Source organism: Octopus bimaculoides, chromosome 1 (genome assembly GCF_046866305.1).
Source record: "Octopus bimaculoides isolate indiv1 chromosome 1, ASM4686630v1, whole genome shotgun sequence".
Lineage (NCBI taxonomy): Eukaryota > Metazoa > Mollusca > Cephalopoda > Octopoda > Octopodidae > Octopus > Octopus bimaculoides.
This window is the reverse complement of record NC_142928.1, coordinates 4,334,354-4,355,588: the sequence shown is the minus strand read 5'-3', so window position 1 is coordinate 4,355,588 and position 21,235 is coordinate 4,334,354. Positions and strand designations below refer to the sequence as shown.

General features: G+C 40.5%; 1 protein-coding gene across 4 annotated transcripts in view; it reads left to right on the top strand.

Annotated features, from left to right (window-relative positions):
• The first annotated feature begins 1,021 nt into the window (after positions 1-1,021).
• The window catches only part of LOC106870901 (uncharacterized), a 63,729-nt gene continuing 43,515 nt past the window's right edge, over positions 1,022-21,235 (top strand). Inside the window, exon 1 of one of the 4 annotated variants that reach the window (XM_089347965.1) lies at positions 1,022-1,647. In XM_089347965.1, the coding sequence (XP_089204091.1) occupies positions 1,185-1,647 (463 nt within the window). In that variant the 5' untranslated portion in view covers positions 1,022-1,184. Of the gene's footprint in view, positions 1,648-18,856; positions 19,547-21,235 lie in introns of those variants that run through there. The other 3 variants (XM_089347971.1, XM_089347972.1, XM_089347978.1) reach the window with 3 other exon arrangements.

Below are 21,235 nucleotides of genomic sequence, written 5' to 3'. Positions count from 1 at the left end.
CGACATTATTACCACCACCACCACCACCAACAACAACGACAACAACAACAACAACAACAGCAGCAGCAGCAATAGTTCAACTCAACCTTTGCTCTCTTCACCAACAGCAAGCGAAAGAGAGGAAGGAAAAAGCCACAACACCACTGACACAAATACCACATCTGCCGCCAATACCAGTGCCAACATCAGCAACAACAATAACAACAATAACAAAAACAAAAACTTTGCTGAAGCTTTGAAGCAAAGTGAAACTGTTGTGTCCTACACGACAAAGGAGATTATAGAAACGAGAAAATTAATCACCAAAGAAAGCGGTGAAGTACACTTAAACATACCACAACACATATTAGAGGAAACAAGTAGAAAAACAATAATATATAAAATAATAAACACTAAAAATAGAAGGCCGGAACAGGCCAGTATAGACAAAATTCAAAAATGTTTGCAATCAATATGGGATAAAAAAACATATATTACTTGGTATAGATTTGCACAGGTACAGGTGATTTTTCGAAATGAAGAGTTGGCGAAGACGTATTCAACGCTAACTCTTCACACACCTGAAATAACAATGTTACCCAGTTACCTTGGCCAAAAGGTAACAAAGGTAACAATAAAGCACGCACCTCCAACAATCGACACACTATGGTTGATATCGGCCATATGTGTTGATATGGACAACATTAACATACTGAAAATAAACGTTGGAGAGAGCAATTGGACCGGAAAAAGCATACAAATCTTGTTCCACACAAACGAACAAGAAATCAAAAAAATCCCACCATACATCCGTTTGGCAACAAACCAAAAGTTGCATATAGTAGTAGAGGGCAGGCGGCCTCGCTGTTACTTATGCGACAGCGAGGCACACCTTAAAAAGGAGTGTCCGACTGCCCGAAAAACACAAACAACAACAAGAACTAACTAAACACACAAAAGAAGCCTTGCTGCCCACACCGCCATCCACACAAAAAACAATAAAAGCAATATCAACAACATCAACGAAAGAAAATACAACAAAAACTACAAAATTAACAAACAAAGAAGACGAAAAAAGAAAAGACAATACAAAAACTGATACCCCTTCCCACACATCACTTACACAACAACCAAAAATTCAACAACCAACAACAACAATAACAACAACACAACCACTTACACAAGCAAACACAGAAGCATACAACATGCCCCTACCTCCTTCCGATTCCTCAGAGTTTTCATCTGAAGACGAGTCAAGTACTGAGGAATGGAAAATAGCCCAAAAAGGAAGGAGGAAGAGGAGCAAAAAAAGAAAAACGAACAACAACAAAGCAGGGAGATTCACATCTCCCGAAAACACTCCCAACGCCTACACGATAAACACCAATGCTAACACACCAAAAACAATGCTAACAGCAATAGACACTACAAACACAGAGTTGATGAATTACATCAACTCTAAAACAAACATCACAAATAACGACATCAAAACAAACAACCACCCATGCACAACACCGCCAAAACACATTAAAATTTATCATGTAACACCAGCATTACACAACACAATAAAATCCCTCTACCCCAACTCAGTAGGGGGATTCCAGAAATATTTGTGCAAGAATAGCCTCCTTGGTGAAAAATCCAAGGAGGAAACAAAACTTTCGAACGGTAAGTAACTTTCTGTTCTTTTGTTTTGTGCTTTAAAGCACACGTATAAATAGAATCATGGTGAAGATTGGTTGTGTGAATGTGCGTGGCTTAGGGTCCCCTTGGAAACAAGGGTACCTCTTAAATGACATCAAGTCACACAATTTGGATATCATAGCCATTAGTGAGACCAGACTCCATGAACCGCGGGCCCTAAAGTCCATGTTTGGCGGACAGTTTAACATTTATTTTTCTCCCTGTCTGCCGAGGATGGGCGGTAGTGGCACGGCAGTTCTTTTTCGCAAGAGTCTGGATCTCCAAGTAAAGATGATATTTACAGACCCAGAGGGTAGACTGGTTGTCCTAGATGTGGACGGCAGCGATGGAGGCGCTTTTCGGTTGCTGGCAGTTTATGTGCCTCCTTTAACAGGTCGGTCAGACTTCTTTCGACGTCTAGAAGTATTCCTGGGAACGTCTCGTCCCTTACTTTTAGTGGGGGATTGGAATGCTACCTTGGACACGCATCTAGACTACGTGGGGAGTGACAAAACTAGAAGGGGATGCAAAGGCCTCATAGACCTGCTCAGACGCTTCCAGTTGTCTGACAGGTACCGACTCGACCACCCAAATGTGCCAACCGCATTGGGTTGTCGAGATCGTATCTAGATAGGATAGTGTGTAGGACAAGAGATAGAGATAGTTTAGGATGTCCACAGTTCCACATAGTCAGCTACACGGATCACAAACTTGTGACGTGTACGCTAGACTTAGATAAGGCACATAGGCAGGGTCCCGGTTACTGGAAACTAAACGCGTCTTTCCCGTCGAGACAGGTTTTCAGAGACCGGATTAGCACGTTAGTAAAGAGGGCTTTGACGGGAGCCATCGTCAACAACAAATGGTGGTTTGCCCTCAAGAGAGCAGTAAGGGCGGAAGCAATAAGGTATAGCAGGGCACTAGTTGTAGAGAGGAACAGAGTAGAGGGGGAGCTAGTGATAAAGTTAGAAGAGGCATTGCGAAGTGGCATCGCATCCGACGTTTTAGCGGCGAGGTTGGCCCTCGACCAACACTTCAATGCTAAACACGAAGGGTGTGCTGTCAGGGCAAGGATGCGTGCTCTGAGGAATGAAGGTGTTGGAGCCGCATGAGAGGCCCGGGTGGCGGAGGCACAGCGGGGTAACAGAGCCACCATCCGGTCTCTGGTAGACGAACAGGGGCGCGAATTGCTCGAGCCGAGCAAGATGTGCGAGGCGTTTCAACGGCATTTTGCCCGACTGTTCGGGAGGAGTGGCGAGCGAGAAGGCAGGGTGGACTTTAGTGCCTACCTGCACAGCTTGCCACGACTCTCGGCAAGAGAGCAGGAGTGCTGCGAAGGGGTCATCACGGCGGAGGAGGTGAGGGACGCGATGGCGGGTTGCTCGACGGACAAATCTCCGGGTTTGGATGGTCTGCCCTACGAGCTTTACAACTGTATGCCAGACTTGTTTGGAGACGTCTTGGTGGCCGTGTACTGCAACTGGCAGCAGAACAGGAGCATTCCCGGTTTTGTGAGCCGAGGAGCGGTAACGCTGCTGAAGAAAGATCCAAACAAGGGGGACGCCATAGATAACTTTAGGCCCATCACTCTGCTCAATGCAGACATGAAAATTTTGGCCAAGGTGTTAGCCAAGCGGTTGGCGCTTGTCATCGAGAAACTGGTCGGCACGGAGAAGACGTGCGCCGTGCCGGGCCGGAGCATCCATGACAACCTCCATCTGATGCGCTACATCATAGAGAGGGTAGTTAAGGAACCTGGCACGGGTGGGGCCCTGATCAATTTGGATCAATCCAAAGCTTTCGATAGGGTAGACCATCGATACTTGGAGGCCGTCCTTGAAGCGGCCGGCTTCGGTACCGTTTTCCGTGGCTGGATGGCTGCCTTGTACACAGGCATCCGTTCGGTTGTTCGCGTCAATGGACGTCTATCGGGACCCTTCGACATTGCACGTTCGGTTCATCAGGGATGCCCCCTGTCGCCGCTCCTGTACGTATTGACTCTCGAGCCACTACTGCGGAAGCTGGCGACGCTGAGGGGCAACCCGCGAGAACTGGGGTGCGGGACAAGCGTGTCGGCATACGCAGACGACGTCACCATCATAGCGTCTAGCCACGAGCACATCGAGCTTGTCGGCGAGACGCTGAAAGACTACGAAGCAGTGACGGGAGCGAAAATCAACCGGGATAAGTCGGTGGGTTTGCTGCTCGGCACCTGGAGAAGCAAGCCCATACCATCCGGCAGCGCCTCAGTAGTTGGACGCTGGACGGACGGTCCGGTCAAGTTGCTCGGAGTCTGGTTCGGTCCGGACCGGCAAACGGAGAAGAACTGGGACGAGATAACGAGTAGGGTGGCCACTCTCTGCCGGCAATGGTCCGAGAGGAAGCTGTCCCTAAAAGGTCGGGCGGAGGTGGCGAACGAGTACATCGCGTCCGTCATCGAATACCGCCTGACCGTCGTGCCTTGTCCCGATCGCGCCATCACCGAAATGGAGCGCATCCTCTTCCGCTTTTTGTGGAAAGGAAGCGTTCTGATGGTGAGGCGATCCGTTTGTTGCCAACACCCGCTGAAAGGAGGGCTGGGTATGCCGTGGTTGATGATGTGCAGACATGCGCTGAGTCTGCGACAACTCCGGCTCTACGTAGACGACGGTGAGCAGGTGTGGTCGCCGTTTGTGCGACGCGCTTTCCCGCAGCTCGTCTCCATGACCGAGCTGCAGTCGTGGATCAAAAAGAGGCCGAGGAATGGCGAATGGCACCGTGAGTGTCGCGTTGCTCTGCAACAACTTTGCCTTCCCGGGTCGACCTTGAGCGGCTGCATCACAACGAAGTCATTCTATAGGGGATTAGTGGAGGGCAGGTACGACGACGATCTCGGGGCGAACCTGGGCGTCGACGAGGAATACCTGACCCGCCTGTTCAGGACGACTTTCGGGCCGGGACCTATGGACAACTTCCAGAGATCCCTGGCCTGGCAGTGTTACCGAGAGGCGCTACCCGTTCGGGATAAGCTCTATAGACACGGCTCGCGAAATGCGGGGCCGACCTGCCCGAGATGCAGTCAGAGCGATGAAACCGTTCTGCACGCACTCGTGCAGTGTCCAACCATTTCGGAGCTGTGGGCTTATGTCGAATGACTGCTGTCGCGTGTGGGACGAGTCGGTTTATCAACCGAGTCTATCGTCAATATCGTCACGCCTCCTTCCTTTAAACGGGAAGGAAGAGCTGTATTTATCATACTTGTGGCTATGGCCAAAGAATGCATCTGGTGGATGGGTCTGAAAGGATTAGAGACAAATACTTTCCTCTCTGGTCAATCTCTCATCAACTTTTTCAAGTATCACTTGAAAAGGAAGGTGAGAGTAGAGAGGCAAGTGTTGTCTAGCAAATGTTTCGAATAAAGATGGATACATGTAGCAAGAATGGCACGTATAAATGATGAAGCCACCTTGACCATGATTCTATAGAACGTTTTAAAATTTTGTAAACAGAGTTACTTACGTTTCTTGCTTAAATAAAAGAAATTTTATTTAACAAACTGTGACACTAAGGACCGAGGTTACCGTGGTCTTTTCGTAGGTTTTTCTTTCCACGGATAACCTCCCATTTAATGGGAAAATTCTGTATTATTTCGTATTTTTTGTAAATATCCCAAACGTTTTGCGATATTTTTTTTTCATCGTTGTCCCCACTTTTGTTTTTTTTCTGCTTTGTTTTCGCCCCCCTCGAAAAGAAAAAACTCTACATTTGTATTTTGTCCCCTCTGTGTTGAGCCCTGTGTGGCTAATAAAGAAACCTATCCATCTATCTGTCTGTCTGTCTGTCTGTCTGTCTGTCTGTCTGTCTGTCTGTCTGTCTGTCTGTCTGTCTGTCTGTCTGTCTGTCTGTCTGTCCGTCCGTCCGTCCGTCCGTCCGTCCGTCTATCTATCTATCTATCTATCTATCTATCTATCTATCTATCTATCTATCTATCTATCTATCTAGCGAGCTACACACACATACACACACACACATGATAACCAGTCTAAAGCCAACAACATGTTGTACCTATACTGCTGTATAATCCAACTTTCCTGGAGTTCTCACCATTAGCTACATCTGATGATTACCTCAAGGCACAAAACTCTGAGCAAGAAGATATAAATTGGCCAGAAATTCTATTTTTATATATATATATGTGTGTACATATGTATATTTCGTTTTTGTATTTAGTTTGCAAGATTCTTTATGTGAGTTCGTGTGTTGAAGCATATTTTATTGTGTCTGAGGAGAGTCATTCTCTTTTAATGCCATGTTGATTTAACACACTCACCGGTCTGATTTCCACTCATTTGCTTATTTATTTTTACTAAACTTTTCGTAAAAATAAATTTTAGGATAAACTATTTATAACTGTGACTAAATTTTCTACAGCCACTTCACATTCCATGACTACCATTGGAATCGATCAAGTACCAGTCAAGGATTCTTGATTATTTTTCCGGATTTTTTTACTTAATTTTTGAGAGCGGTCAGGTTAATTTTTAGTATTCTTGTTTGTGAGAGCAGTCAAGTTTATTTCAGATATTCTCATTTTAAAAATCATCTCCGGCTAATCATTGAGAGAACGTTGGTGTTGCCTTGGCAGAAGTTTGCGCTCTCTGAGTGCTCTTATTTAAAATAAAATATAGAGAAACTAATAAAGGTTTTATAAATGCATTAAAGAGACAAGTCAAACATTAAAAATACATGATGGAGTCATTTAACCCCTTAGCATTGAGATTACTCTGTCAAATGTAAGGCTTATTTATTCACATTATTTTTGAATTAATCAAAGGCAGTGAGCTGGCAGAATCATTAGCACGCTGAGTTCAAATTTGGCCGAGGTTGACTTTGCCTTTCGTCCTTTCAGGGTCGATTAAGTAAGTACCAGTTACACACTGGGGTCGATCTGATCGGCGTAATCCCTTCCCCCAAATTTGAGACCTTCTTCTTCCAGTAGAAAGAATTATTTTGGATTAATCATCCATTAATCTTGTAGCTTCAAGATTTCAGTGCATGTAGATTTTTAGAATGACATTGTAGGATTGTGTGAGAGGTTAAATCTGGTCAGTTTGAACATAAAGCAGGTAGAATATTTGGGCCAGATATTGGAACCTGTCAAACCATCCAACCCATGCCAGCATGGAAAAACAGACGTTAAACAATGATGATGATGATGTGACAATATTATATACATTACGTGCGGGTGACACGTAAAAGCACCCACTACACTCTCAGAGTGGTTGGCGTTAGGAAGGGCATCCAGCTGTAGAAACTCTGCCAAATTAGACTGGAGCCTGGTGTTGCCATCCGGTTTCACCAGTCCTCAGTCAAATCGTCCAACCCATGCTAGCATGGAAAGTGGACGTTAAACGATGATGATGATGATGATGATGATGATGATATTGAGGCAACTTGTTTGTTGCTAGCAACTCTTGTTGTTGTTGTTGTTATAGTTGTCACTATTGCTGCTGCTGCTGCTGCTGTTGTTGTTTTCTGCTTTCTCTTCTCCATTAAAAATCATAACCACAACCATCACCATCATAATCATCATCATCTCCTCTATCACCATCATAAACATCATCATCGTCATCATCGTCATCACCCTCCTCCTCCTCCTCCTCATCATCATCATAGCTACTGCTGCCACCACCACCACCACCACTATCACCACTACCACCACCGTCACTGCCACCACCACCACCACCACCACTACCACCACCGTCACTGCCACCACCAACACCACCACCACCACCACTACCACCACCGTCACTGCCACCACCACCACCACCACCACTACCGTCACTGCCACCACCACCACCACCACCACTACCACCACCGTCACTGCCACCACCAACACCACCACCACCACCACTACCACCACCATCATCACTGCCACCACTATCATCATCGCCTTAGCTACTGCTTCCACCGCCGCTGCCCCCCCCCCCCCCACTACCCCTACCCCCCAAAACCATGTGGTTAGGAAGCATTAATATATCAACTTAGTAAATATAAATACATCATCATCATCATCATCATCATCATCATCATCTTCCTAGCATCCATTTTTCCATGGGTTGAACTGAATTTGTTGTGTTTAGATCTTCTATGGCTGGAGGTCCTTCCTGCAACCAGCCCTCACCTGTTTCCAGGGAAGGTCTTTTTTTTTCCTCCCATGGCTGGACATGTTTTCATGAAAGATTGGAAATGACAGACACCACTTGTATGATGGTGAGACTTGTTTACAGCTATCATACAATGCCAACACAAAGGAACACCATCACACACACACACACACACACACAGTACGTATGTATGTATGTATGTATGTATGTATGTATGTATGTATGTATCTCTCTCTCTCTCTCTCTCTCTCTCTCTCTCTCTCTCTCTCTATATATATATATATATATATATATATATATATATAGAGAGAGAGAGAGAGAGAGAGAGAAAGAGGTAAGATGAAAAACAGAATATTTGTTTTACAGGATTTAAGAATATATTAGAGCCATGGTGATAAAGATATACAATTTTGTACAAAATAAGGCTTTGTTCTTTCAACATAATTGAAGGACCAGTTTTGCATTGCTTATCAAGCTGAAAGTTGAAAGAGATAAATTGCTAGGGGCGGTAATTGTTCGCTCATTTATTTTGCAGTAAAGGGAAGGTAAATCTATAATTTATATATATATTTTTTTGTGTTCTCTACTTTATTCTGGCTTAGATCTTCCATTAGATGGGGTAAGTACTTTATTTTTAATATGGGTTCATATGTAATTCTGGCTTATATTTTTGGATAAATGAGGCTTCTTTATTCAGTCTTACTTGTGTTGAGTCCATTATATATATATATATATATATATATATATATATATATATATATATATATATATATATATATATATATATATATATATATATATAGATAGATAGATAGATAGATAGATAGATAGATAGATAGATAGATTGATAGGTAGATAGATAAATAGATAGTTGAGATAGATAGATAGATAGATAGATATGAGTCTAGGACACTTACCCCCTATAGACAATAACCCCACCTCGGACTCTCATAAAGATTTTATCCTATATTTAAATGTGCATATATATATATATATATATATATGTATGTATGTATGTATGGTGAGAATTTATAAAAAACAAAAGACGAAGACAGATGCGTAAACAACAAACAGATGTATTATTTTAACACTTGGGAAGTGAGAAAGTCTTTTATGTTTCGCGCCTATGCTCTTCAACAGAAAGGAACACAGAAATAAACAGAGAAAGAAAATAGAAAAGGTTTAGTGGCTAGTGATATATCATGGTGAATGCCGGACAGAGGGGTCACACAGGAGAGCTAGGAAGAAGGGGAGATAATAAAGTTGTAGTGATCCCAAAACGAAGGTGCATATGCGTGTGTATGTGAGAGCGTGTATATGTGTGTGAAGGGGGCTGGTGACCTTGACGTGAGCATGTGTGCATGTGTAAGTGTGTGGATGATGGTGTAGGTACTGCCAAGTGGTCAGTGCTAGTGTGCGCGGGGTGGTGATGTGGTGTGGTGTGGTGTTGGGGTGTGGGGGAGGCGAAAGTGGGGAAGCAAGGGCGGAGTCTAAGGGATATATATACAACAAGCTATGTTCAGTTTCTGTTTACCAAATCCGCTCACAAGGTTTGATTGACTTAGAGCTCTAGTAGAAGAGTGCTGTGCACTAGGACTGAACCTGGAACCAAGTAGATAAGAAACGAGTTTCTTAACCACACATTTATGCTTGCATCTAAACATATGAATACATATAAATATAAAGTTTGCCCCAATTTAATCACTAAATATTTGTGATGATTTGTTGCTTACAAGATTATAATTTTTCAGATTATTAAATCCTTAACTTCAAAGACGAAGTATTTCAATGTTTCTTTCTACATTACGATTCCATCTGTTTTACTAACAGTGTCTTGTTCCCAGATGAGTATATAATAACAAATGCATGCACCAGTGGCCTGGTGCATAAAAACAGCATTTCTATAAGTTTATTGAAGGTGTGTGGCTTTCTTAATGGTTAGAGTGTTAGGCTCAGCATCACAAGCTCAGGAGTTCAGTTCCTAGTTCGAGTAGTGAGTTGTCTTCTTGAGCTGAAGTTTACTGAACAGTAAACGAGTTCCAGCAATGACTGGGAAGTTAACTCTGAGATGGACTGGTATCCCATCCAGGGGTGTGTGTAGTGGTCAGGGGTTGGGTGTTGTAATCACAGTCAATTATATACTATGAAAATCAGGTTAAACCCTGGTCTTATGAGTCCTAGGACTTAAGACTGACCCAAGCTTAAACCTTATTTACAGACATATATATATAGTAACAAAGACATGCATCAATGGCCTGGTGCATGGAAACATCTGTAGGCTGTGTGGTAAGAAGTTTGCTTCCCAACCACATGGTTCTGGGTTCAGTCACACTGTGTGGCACCTTGGGTAGGTGTCTTCTATAGTTTCGGGCTGGCCAAAGCCTTGTGAGTGATTTTGGCAGATGGAAACTGAAAAGAAGTCTGTTGTATGTATACATATATAATAGTGTATAAACAATTTTAAGTATTTATACACCTTACATGCCAGAAAGGGCAGTCAAAGCCCAAACCATGAATAAGGGTAATTTCAAAGGGAATGAAAATAAAAGATATTTTTGTAGTTATCCTCAAACTCAAGTTTCTGTATCAATGTGTAAATAAATTAATTTGCCATCCGTACTTCTTCAGTGAGGTCGCTAAAATTAACACATATTTATGCATGACTTTATTACACATGCTAGCCACCAGTATGAAAATTTTTCTAACTTGTCTACCCTTATTATTTTCACTATATATATATATATATATATATATATATATATATATATATATATATATAGTGAGAATTTACAAAAAAGCAAAAGACAAAGACGGGTGTGTAAACAACGAACAGTTTAATGCTCGGGAAGTGAGAAAGTCTCTTACGTTTTGAGCCTATGCTCTTTGACAGAAAGGAACCCAGAAATAAAGAGGGAGAGAAAATAGAAAAAGGTTTAGTGGCTAGCGATCTTAGCACAAGGCATGAGGATGCAGAAAAAGCATTGACCTGTTTAGAAATAGGAGCTAAATTCCTAATTCAACTGCTGGAAGGCACTAAATAAAAGAAAAACAACAGTAGGCGAGGAAATGCATTAAGAATTAAGACATTGAAAAAGCATACCTTTAAAGAATATGCCATTCAGATACTCATATACCATGGTGTCAGATTCTGGCCCATTTACTTCGAGTGTAAATACTCAAATGTTTTTGCTCATGTATACTATTATTCTTTAATGAACACAAAAGAGCAAGACCTGGAAATGCAATTATAATTTTTACTGAAGAAAGTCAAAAACAACATCAGGTTTTTCAATTAAAACTTTGACCAATTCAAATAAAAAAATTCTTTTTCCTTTCTCTTCTTTTTCCTCCCCCACCTTAAAAGTACTAAACAAACAAGTCTGACCATACAAAAGCCATGCCTCTTTACCTCCCCCTCCTCAAAAACAATTTTTTCTTTTTTCTTCTCCCTTGCTTGGCAAACACCAGAAAATTCTTTATAAAAAGGCCAAGAAATCTAAATTTAAACCATTTTTTGATAAATCTGATAATGGAAGAAAGTGCTGAAAATGTAAATAAGATGTAAATAAATAAAAAATATATATAATCATCCAACATTCTGACTACTGTATTATTCTAAATATACAATATCTGTACATCACTTCAAAACTCTCTCTTCGTAGGATTTTCGAGCGAGATCGTTGCCAGTGCCCCTGGACTGGCTCTTGTGCGGGTGGCACATAAAATACACCATTTTGAGCGTGGCCATTACCAGTACCGCCTGACTGGCCTTCGTAGGATTTGTGAGCGAGATCGTTGCCAGTGCCCCTGGACTGGCTCTTGTGCGGGTGACACATGAAATACACCATTTTGAGCGTGGCCGTTGCCAGTACCGCCTGACTGGCCTTCATGCAGGTGACACGTAAAAGCACCCACTACACTCTCTGAGTGGTTGGCGTTAGGAAGGGCATCCAGCTGTAGAAACTCTGCTGAATCAGATTGGAGCCTGGTGTTGCCATCCAGTTTCACCAGTCCTCAGTCAACCCATGCTAGCATGGAAAGCGGACGTTAAACGATGATGATGATGATATTGATATGCACATATATATATATATATATATATATATATATATATATGTATATATCAGAGTGTGTCTTTGTGTCTATGTCCCCAACTACCCCTTGACAACCAGTGTTGGTGTGTTTATATCACTGTAACTTAGCAGTTTGGCAAAAGCAACTGACAGAATAAGTAACAAGCTTAAAAAGGCAAAACATAGCACGTACTGGAATTGATTCATTCAGCTAAAAAAATTTTTAAGGTGCTGCTCCATCATGGCCACAGTGAAATGAATGAAACAAATAAAAAATAGAAGATTAGTTTATTGAAAATGTGTGGCCTAGTGGTTAGGGTATTGGATTCATGATCATGCACTCCTGGGTTCGATTCCTGGGCCAGACAGCAAGTCTTGCCCTTAAACAAGATGCTTCATTTCACTTTGCCTCCATCTGCTTGGCTGTAAGCAAGTACCAGCTCAGCATGGGAGCAGCTCTCTCTCCCCACCTCCTGCTGTCTCATCCTTGATGTTCCACTGCTTCAAGGGTGGGGGGAGTCGAGAGGTTGTCGATATATCTGCATGTGACTAAAGAGGCACCAAAAACAATTAGTGACAGAGAAGGTTCTGTAGCATTGAGGCAAGTTTTGATGTTTCAGACAGAGAAAGGAATTTCACGAAAGAATTAGAGGAATGTTGGAGGGACGTGGAAGAAGCGAGGAGTACAAATCTGAATAATTTCATCTGTTATCTAACAAAATATATTTGCAGAAACAATCCATCTTCGACTTCCTTTGGTTCTGGTTTCAGTTTTGTATTCAGGCGTCCTTTTGCTTCAACCAACGTTTTAGCAACTCTATTTAATAGTTAATGCTTTTAAGTGGTTAGGAAACTAACAGAGCAGAAAGTACCGGAACTTATGTTTATGCAAAATGATACAAACAGTTCAACTTGATGACACTTCCTCTCCCCTTCTCCACCCGAACTGCTGTCAAGACCCCCTGCAGAGAAGATCTAAGGAAGGTATATAAAGGTACAAATCCAAACCAACCTTAGCTAAAATAATATTTACACAAGTTATTTTCTCACGGTTCTCTTTCATCCAAACTCTTTCTCGTATCTTTGCAACTAAGCACATTTTCATAATTAGTTTCTCGGTAACATTATTGTATTTTGCAAAGAGTTTACTCTGAAGTGCAGCAGGCATTGATAAACGTAATATTATACAGGTGTGGATATGTTGTGAAGTTGTTTGCTTCCCAACCACATGGTTTCAGGTTCAGTCTCACCACGCGGCACCTTGACTAAGGAACTGCTACTAAAGTTCTGGGTTGTGAGTGAATTCAATGGAGGGAAACAGAAAGAAGCTTAGTTTGTATATATGTATATATATGTGTATATATGTGTGTGTGTGTGTATGTATGTATGTGTGTATGTATGTAGATATATATATATATATATATATATCATCATCATCATTTGATGTCTGTTGTCCATGCTGGCATGGGTTGGATGCACTAGGCTCCAGTCTGATTTGCCATGACTTCCATAGCTGGATGCCCTTCCTAATGCCAACCATTCCAAGAGTGTGCTGGGTGCTTTTATGTGGCACCACATGTATATATTTATAATTCTACCTTTACAGTGCTTTACTTAGCTGGAAAATAACAAATATATTTATAATTTTTATATAAAACATTTCAACTGATTTTGGTTCTGTTTATGGCTAGACATATCAGCCGAATATACAGGCATTGCTGTAGCAGATATTCTAAATTTCGTCTTCGGTGAACCTAGCTGAAGAAGACTAACCAGATTTACGATAACAAACATATTCTGGAAATTCCAGAACTCAAGTACTAGGTTATCCATTCTAGGTTGCCCATCTATCCAGTGCTCTTCTTAGAGGAAAAAATCAGATTTTTTTATGTTCGCCGCCTGCACACATCTTTGCCAGTATATAGTCAGTGAAGCATTACATAGCATTGTACAGTTATCGACTTGCTTAATGGGTTTGTAAAAGAGCTTTTAAGGTACCTGTTTCTCTATCTTGTGAATCATTTAAAAAGCTAACCTTACCGATATTAGTATCTATGACTAATGTGGAAGCTTATTTTGCTGAAGGTTGTGGTTATATTCTTACAGAAACTATCTAAAGTATGACCATTGCAATTATGTGGTCCTCTTGAATCATCACCTTGATATAGAATGATAGCATGGTTAGGGATCTTTTTCTTTGGGGTTCCAATACATACAAACTGATTAGGTCTCAAATGTTGGCACTGTCTTATGAAGATCGCATTGAATAAGTTAGGAACAGAATAATTAGTTTAAACGGATCTGCTTATGAAGGGCAGAGTCTTGCTTATGTGCATAATCAGTTTTGTTTCTGACTCTTCACAGAAGCAAGATTGTATGCAATATCTAACACCTTAATAAGGCAGTGAGCTGGCAGAACCGTTAACATATTCTGAGTTCAAATTCCACTGAGGTCAACTTTGCCTTTCATCCTTTTGGGGGTTGCTAAAATAAGCACCAGTTGACCACTGGGGTCAATGTAATCAGCTAGCCTCGTCCCCTGAAATTGCTGGCTTTGTGCCAAAATCTGGAACCAGTCTCTAATGCCTTAAAAGGAATCTAAAAATTGAAAGATAAAAATCCCACAATGTTGAATTTGGTTACCATGGCACATGACTAATTGAATTATGATTTCCCTGGATTATGAATTTACTGTTGTTCCCTTGTTGTAGGATGGTATTCTCCCTAATTTTAATGTCCTAGGTATTTTGCATTTCATCTGTCTTCACATTCCGAGTTCAAATTCTGCTGAGGTTGACTTCTGTGGTCGATAGAATAAGTACCAGTTGAACTCTGGGGTCAATGTAATTGACTTACCCCTTCCTTTGAAATTGCTAGCCTTGTGCCAAAATTTGAAAACAATAAGGATGGTGAGCTGGCAGAACCGTTAGCATGCTGGGCAAAATGCTTGGCAGTATTTCGGCTGCCATTACGTTCTGAGTTCAAATTCAGCCGAGATTGACTTTGCCTTTCATCCTTTCAGAGTCAATAAATTAAGTACCAGTCATGCACTGGAGTCGATGTAATCAACTTAATCCCTTTGACTGTTCTTGTTTGTCCCCTCTATGTTTAACCCCCTGTGGGCAATAAAAATTATAAATATTTCTGGTTAGTTTTTCAGTGGTTTAGTCTTAACTCAGTTCTGATGGTGTCTATAAACCTGCAGCTCAACCTGTTTATAAAACTGGTCATGTGACCTTTTTGCCTATGTTTATCTCGGCACTCAACTCCCTTATCTCTACTGATAGCCTCTTTATTTATCAAGTTGTATGTCCTATCGGTAGTACTCAGGTACTTAGTAGTAATGTTTCTGAGAAGTAGTTGGTTACTTTTATCGTTATTACCTTCAAACAGGTTATTAAGTCTTATCAGAGGATACAAAAATGGTTTTAGAGGCTCTAAAGTTTCTAGTGTCTATTAAGTAGTGGTGGTCATGGTGTTGCACTCATGATCGTTAGATTGTAGGTTCAATTCCCAGACTAGGTGATCCATTGTGCTCTTGAGCAAAACACTTCATTCCACATTGCCCCAGACCACTCTGCTGTAAAAAAGTGACCTCATGATGGACTGGCCTTCTGTTCAAGACCAATGCCGGCCTGCATGTCGAACCAGTGGGGTGGCATCATTTAAAAGCTAAAGCAATGCAAAGTGCATCGTGAACAGCAATGTATAACAACATCCAATAGTCAGGTTGATCACGTGATCATGTGAAGTAGTTCCAAGGTGCAAAATAATTAACCCTAGGGAAATAATTAACCCTAGGGAAATAATTAACCCTAGGGAAATAATTAACCCTAGAGAAATAATTAACCCCAGGTATTGACATTGTACCAGTTAGTGGCACAGGTTGTGTACCAACCCGTCTGGAGCAAAGTATGGCTGAACTTGGGATCCTGGGGAGAGAACTCAGATACCTAATTCAAATGCTATAAATGATTGCAATATCTAAGACTGTAAAAGTCTGCAAGACTTTCGTAAGATTTAAAAGCTGATGCTTAAAACAAGATGCTCTCCTTCATTATCTTGCTGCCAAATAGGTGGCTGGTCAAAATTTATTCTGAAAAGGAGAAAAATATATGCAAGCATGCCCCCCCACCCATACACACACATTGTGGTTTTCTACTCCTTATGCAGTGTCTGACCACTTCTTGTACCTACACCTTAGATCCATCATGGCGTCTGATGTGGCTTTTTAAACCAGACAATGTTTTGAAAAGACACCTACATAAATTGCATATCTGCTTTGGACCACCAAGAACTGCAGTTAAGTTCTGATTTTTGTGGACCTTAAAATGTCTTTTGAGGCCTCTGTTAGAATTGCAGACCTTATGGCATAAACTGCATTGAAAGGTATACACAGATATACAGGCAGAGTAGTTGGTAGCGGTTCGTTTTTCATGGGTCCACAAATGAGATTTGATCCTCGCAAAAGAAAGGCATGGTCTGTCACAAACTGTGCACACAAAAAGGTTGTTGTGATTCATTTTCTCCTTGATCGTAACATTTTCCTTTAAATTTCTTTCGAGTTTTACATGGGTCGTCCTGGTTTCTTCAAAAGGTCTCACTCCATTCCACACATTTGTTTGCCATCCAGTTTGATCCAAAGCAAGGGTTTCTGTGGCCTTTGGATCCATTTCAAGTGACTTTATACATAATATACATACATACACGCACACACATATATATATATAATATACATACATATAGGTGCATGCATGGCTGTGTGGTACGAAGCTTGCTTCCCAACAACATGGTTCTGGGTTCAGTCCCACAGCGTGACACCTTGGAAAGTGTCTTCTACTATAGCCTTGGGCCAACCAAACCCTTGTGAGTGGATTTGGTCGATGGAAACTGAAAAAAGCCCATCATATATATATATATATATATATATATTTATATATATATATATATATTCTTTTATTTGTTTCAGTCATTTGATGGCGGCCATACTGGATTACAGCCTTTTCATCGAACAAATCTACCCCAGGACTTATTCTTTGTAAGCCTAGTACTTATTCTATAGGTCTCTTTTGCTGAACCGCTAAGTGACAGGGACAAACACACACAAACACACACTCGCACACACACACACTCACATACATATATATATGACGGGCTTCTTTCAGTTTCCATCTACCAAATTCACTCACAAGGATTTGTTCGGCCCAAGGCCATAGTAGAAGACACCTGCCCAAGGTGCCACACAATGGGACTGAACCTGGTACCATGTGGTTGGTAAGCAATCTACTTACTATGCAGCCATTCCTTTGTATGTCTGTTTTTGTCCCCTACCATTGCTTGACAACTGGTGTTGGTGTGTTTACATCCCTGTAACCTAGCAGTTTGGCAAAATAGACCAATAGAATAAGTACTAGGCTTACAAAGAATAAGTCCTGGGGGTCGATTTGTTCGACTAAAGGTAGTGCTCCAGCATGGCCGCAGTCAAATGAACGAGACAAATAAAAGAATAAAAGAATAAAAGAAAATACTGCATGGAAGCTGAGAAGTATGAAGGTGGTGGCTTGAGGGAGGAAATGGACAAGGCAGGGAGCACCACAACGTAGAAAAGCCAGCAGCTGAATGAAGGGTCACCAGAAGAAACGAAAGCAAAAGATGGAGGAACAGTCACGAGCAAATGAGCAAGCTGAAGATGGCCAAAGGTGAGTACAAAGAAAGCAGAAGTACTAGAAACAGGGATGCTGGGAGAAAGAAAGCTGGAGCAGTCCGTGCCTTCATGTTGGTCCTTACGAAGTTCTTGAACGTCTGCTTAGGTTTACACTGATTGTGTCTCTGCAAGTTTGCCATAAAACAGCTGTTTGGGTCGGCTTTCCTCTGCCATTTAAAAAATGTGGCCACACCATCTCATCTGATTTTCCAGAATCATTGATTTAATACATACATACATTCATACATACATACATACATGCATGCATGTGTATGCGCTTGCACACACACACACACACACACACATACATAAATACATACATACATACTACAGATTCACTCCATCACTGGAACCGTAAAAATCTGTGAAACATTCCAGAGGTTTCTCATTTAAATATATATGAGCATGTCTAGATATGTAGCTATATGCAGGAGAATACATACATAAAGCAAAACATACAAATCTGCACATATACACACGTACATACACACATACATACATGCATGCATACATACATAGACACATACATATATACATACATGCATGTATACATACATACACACATACATACATACATACATACATACATACAAACAAAAATACCCTGTTGTTGATGTTGAAATTCCAATGAAGGAACCTTGGATCTAGGTTAGAAACTGGCTCTTTCTCTATTTTCAAGAAATCTTGAAATAAACTGAATAATGACATACATGCACACATGCATACATTTGTAGTAACAAACTGCCTAAGCAACAATCTTGAGAAATTAAGCTTCTCAAAACCAGAAAGGAGAAAGCTAATTAGAAGATTACAGATTCAAGTCGTCAATGGAGCTGTAATGATTTGTAAAACTTTCCAGAAGTTTAGCATTTAAGTATGTATGCGCATGTTTAGACATGCAACTATATGCATGAAAATACATACATGTAAGTAGCATGAGTTTTTGACTGTTGTTCCAATGTATCATAGATTAGGCTGGACACATATCAGTAATTTTCTTTTCTTATTTTTCTCACTCAATGGACATAAAAAATAAAAGATAGAAAGATAGATTGATGGATCGATAGATAAATAGATAGATGGATAGACAGAGAGAAAGATAGATGGATAGATAGATAGATAGATAGATAGATAGATAGATAGATAGAGGGATAGCTAGATGGATGGATAGATAGATAAACAGACAGACAGACAGATAGATGGAAAGATAGATAGATGGATAGACAGATAAATAGACAGATAAACAAACAGACAGACAGACGGACAGACAGACAGATAGATAGATGGATAGATGTGAGAAGGCGACTACGTGCATGTGTACGCGTGATTGTACGCATGTATACGCGTGTGTATCTGTGAGTGTGAGAATGTGTGTGTTTATGTTCCCCCCGGTTGACAGATAAGATTTTGTCAGTGAAGGTTGCCGTTTCTTCTATCTCGGTGATATTACGAATTTTAGACTTCCACAGTTCAAGGTTAACAGCTGCAACAAAACTTAATATATTTGGCTTTTTTCCTATTCTTCTTTCACTCCTCTGGGTAAGTGTGAAATTACTCGTTCATGTTTTGCATTCGGCAAGTTTAAGATTTCTGTTTATATTTACGTTTTTTTTGTAGCTGACCAATAGTTAATATCTATTTCATTATTGCCCACAGGGGGCTAAACATAGAGGGAACAGACAAAGGGATTAAGTCGATTACATCGACTCCAGTGCGTAACTGGTACTTATTTAATCGACCTTGAAAGGATGAAAGGCAAAGTCGACTTCGGCGGAATTTGAACTCAGAACGTAGCTCGCCACTTTAATGATTAACAACATCGACGTATCTATGCAAATACACACACACACACACACGATTTACATTTAGTAGGATGTTTGCTTCTACAACTGTCAAAAGATCAAAGTGAAGATGTCAGCACACACTGCAGTATCCTTGCTCCCGCCAACAGTCCCAAGAAGGTAGTGATGCTGTTACAGGGGAATTGCTCGCCCCGTAGCACGCTTTATCATCTGTCATCTAAATATATTTATACGTATATATATAAAAATATATATGTGGGTGGGTGTAATGTACGTATATGTGTGTGTATGTTTGTGTGTTTATGTGAATGTATGTTGGTACTTTTTGGTTATCTCACCTCCATTAAAAAATTGCCATTAAAAATTTGGGTTATCTCCCCACTAAAAAATCGAGGGACTGGATCAAAAGGGCTTAGATCCTTTTTGAGTCAATACTTCAACACATTATTGACGTTTGGCCTCCTCAATAGGAATGGTCTGATTTGTTATAAAAATGTTATTAGATTCAATAAGATGTTTAACCTTTTCAGCTTCCATGTTTATTAATTTTTTCAGTTTTGTATGATTTGTTATCAAAATATTAGATTCAATAAGACGTTTAATCTGTTCGCTTTTCATGTTTATTAATTTTTTCCTTTTTTTTTTGTTTTATTGAGGGTTAAACAATTTTTTAAGTTGAGGGTGATAACCCAATTTTTTAATGGGGGTGAGATAATTAAAAAGGACCTGTATGTTTTAGACTTTACTATTACGACTCATAGATAGTATACTCTCTCTCTCTGTGCTTCTTTCTCTCACTCTCATATATATAAAATATATATATTGTGTGTGTGTGTGTATGTGTGTTTGTATGTAGATGATGTCTGCAATTCACTTTCAAGCAGTGCCATCGCTTGAACGTTTGTCTTAAAGCAGCATGGATTTGGTATTTCAGTCTTACACTCTTTTGCAAAGACGTGGCAACGATGAGCACCTCTTGCAGCAGGTGTTCAGAGAGTTACCACCCATGCAGACACATGCTGTCATTCCATCCTAGAAGTTTTCATTGAGTGTTTAAACCTTCAGTTTCATGCATGGTACTTACCAAAAGTATACGTATGCATGTATTGACTTCTGATTCTTTTGTTTGTTATACATTCATACGTACATACACATACATACAAACATAGCTGTATACAAATATACATTCACTCATACATATGTACAGACATACATACATACATATTGGCAAAAAATCTTGAATTAAACTGAATAATGACATACATTCATACATACATACATACATATATGCACACACACATACCAAAATACCCTATTGTTGATGTTGAAATTCCAGTGAAGGAGGCTTGGATCTAGGTTAGAAGCTGGTTCTTTCTCTATTGGCAAGAAATCTTGAAATAAAACTGAACAATGACATTCATACATACATACATACATACATACACACACATACATGGATACATGTATACATACATGCATCAAACATACATACATACATCTCCATCAATGATTTGACTGTTTCCCCTATATTTGACGAGAAATGTTACAGGTATCTAGGGATGGATGAAAATATATCTTACAATGGCACCGGTAACAACACACGTGTCACTAAGAAATATTACAACCGAATAAAGAAAATTTGGACCTCAGAACTCTCTGCATTCAATAGAACAGTGGCCCACAATGTGTTTGCAGTGCCAGTATTTATACCAACATTTGGGCTGCTTGATGGGATCAGAGCCATTGATGTGAAAGCCTGAAAAATACTAACAAGCACACACAATTTCCAAATAAACAGTGACGTAAACTGCCTCTACCTAAAACGAAAACAAGGCAGCAGAGGCTTAA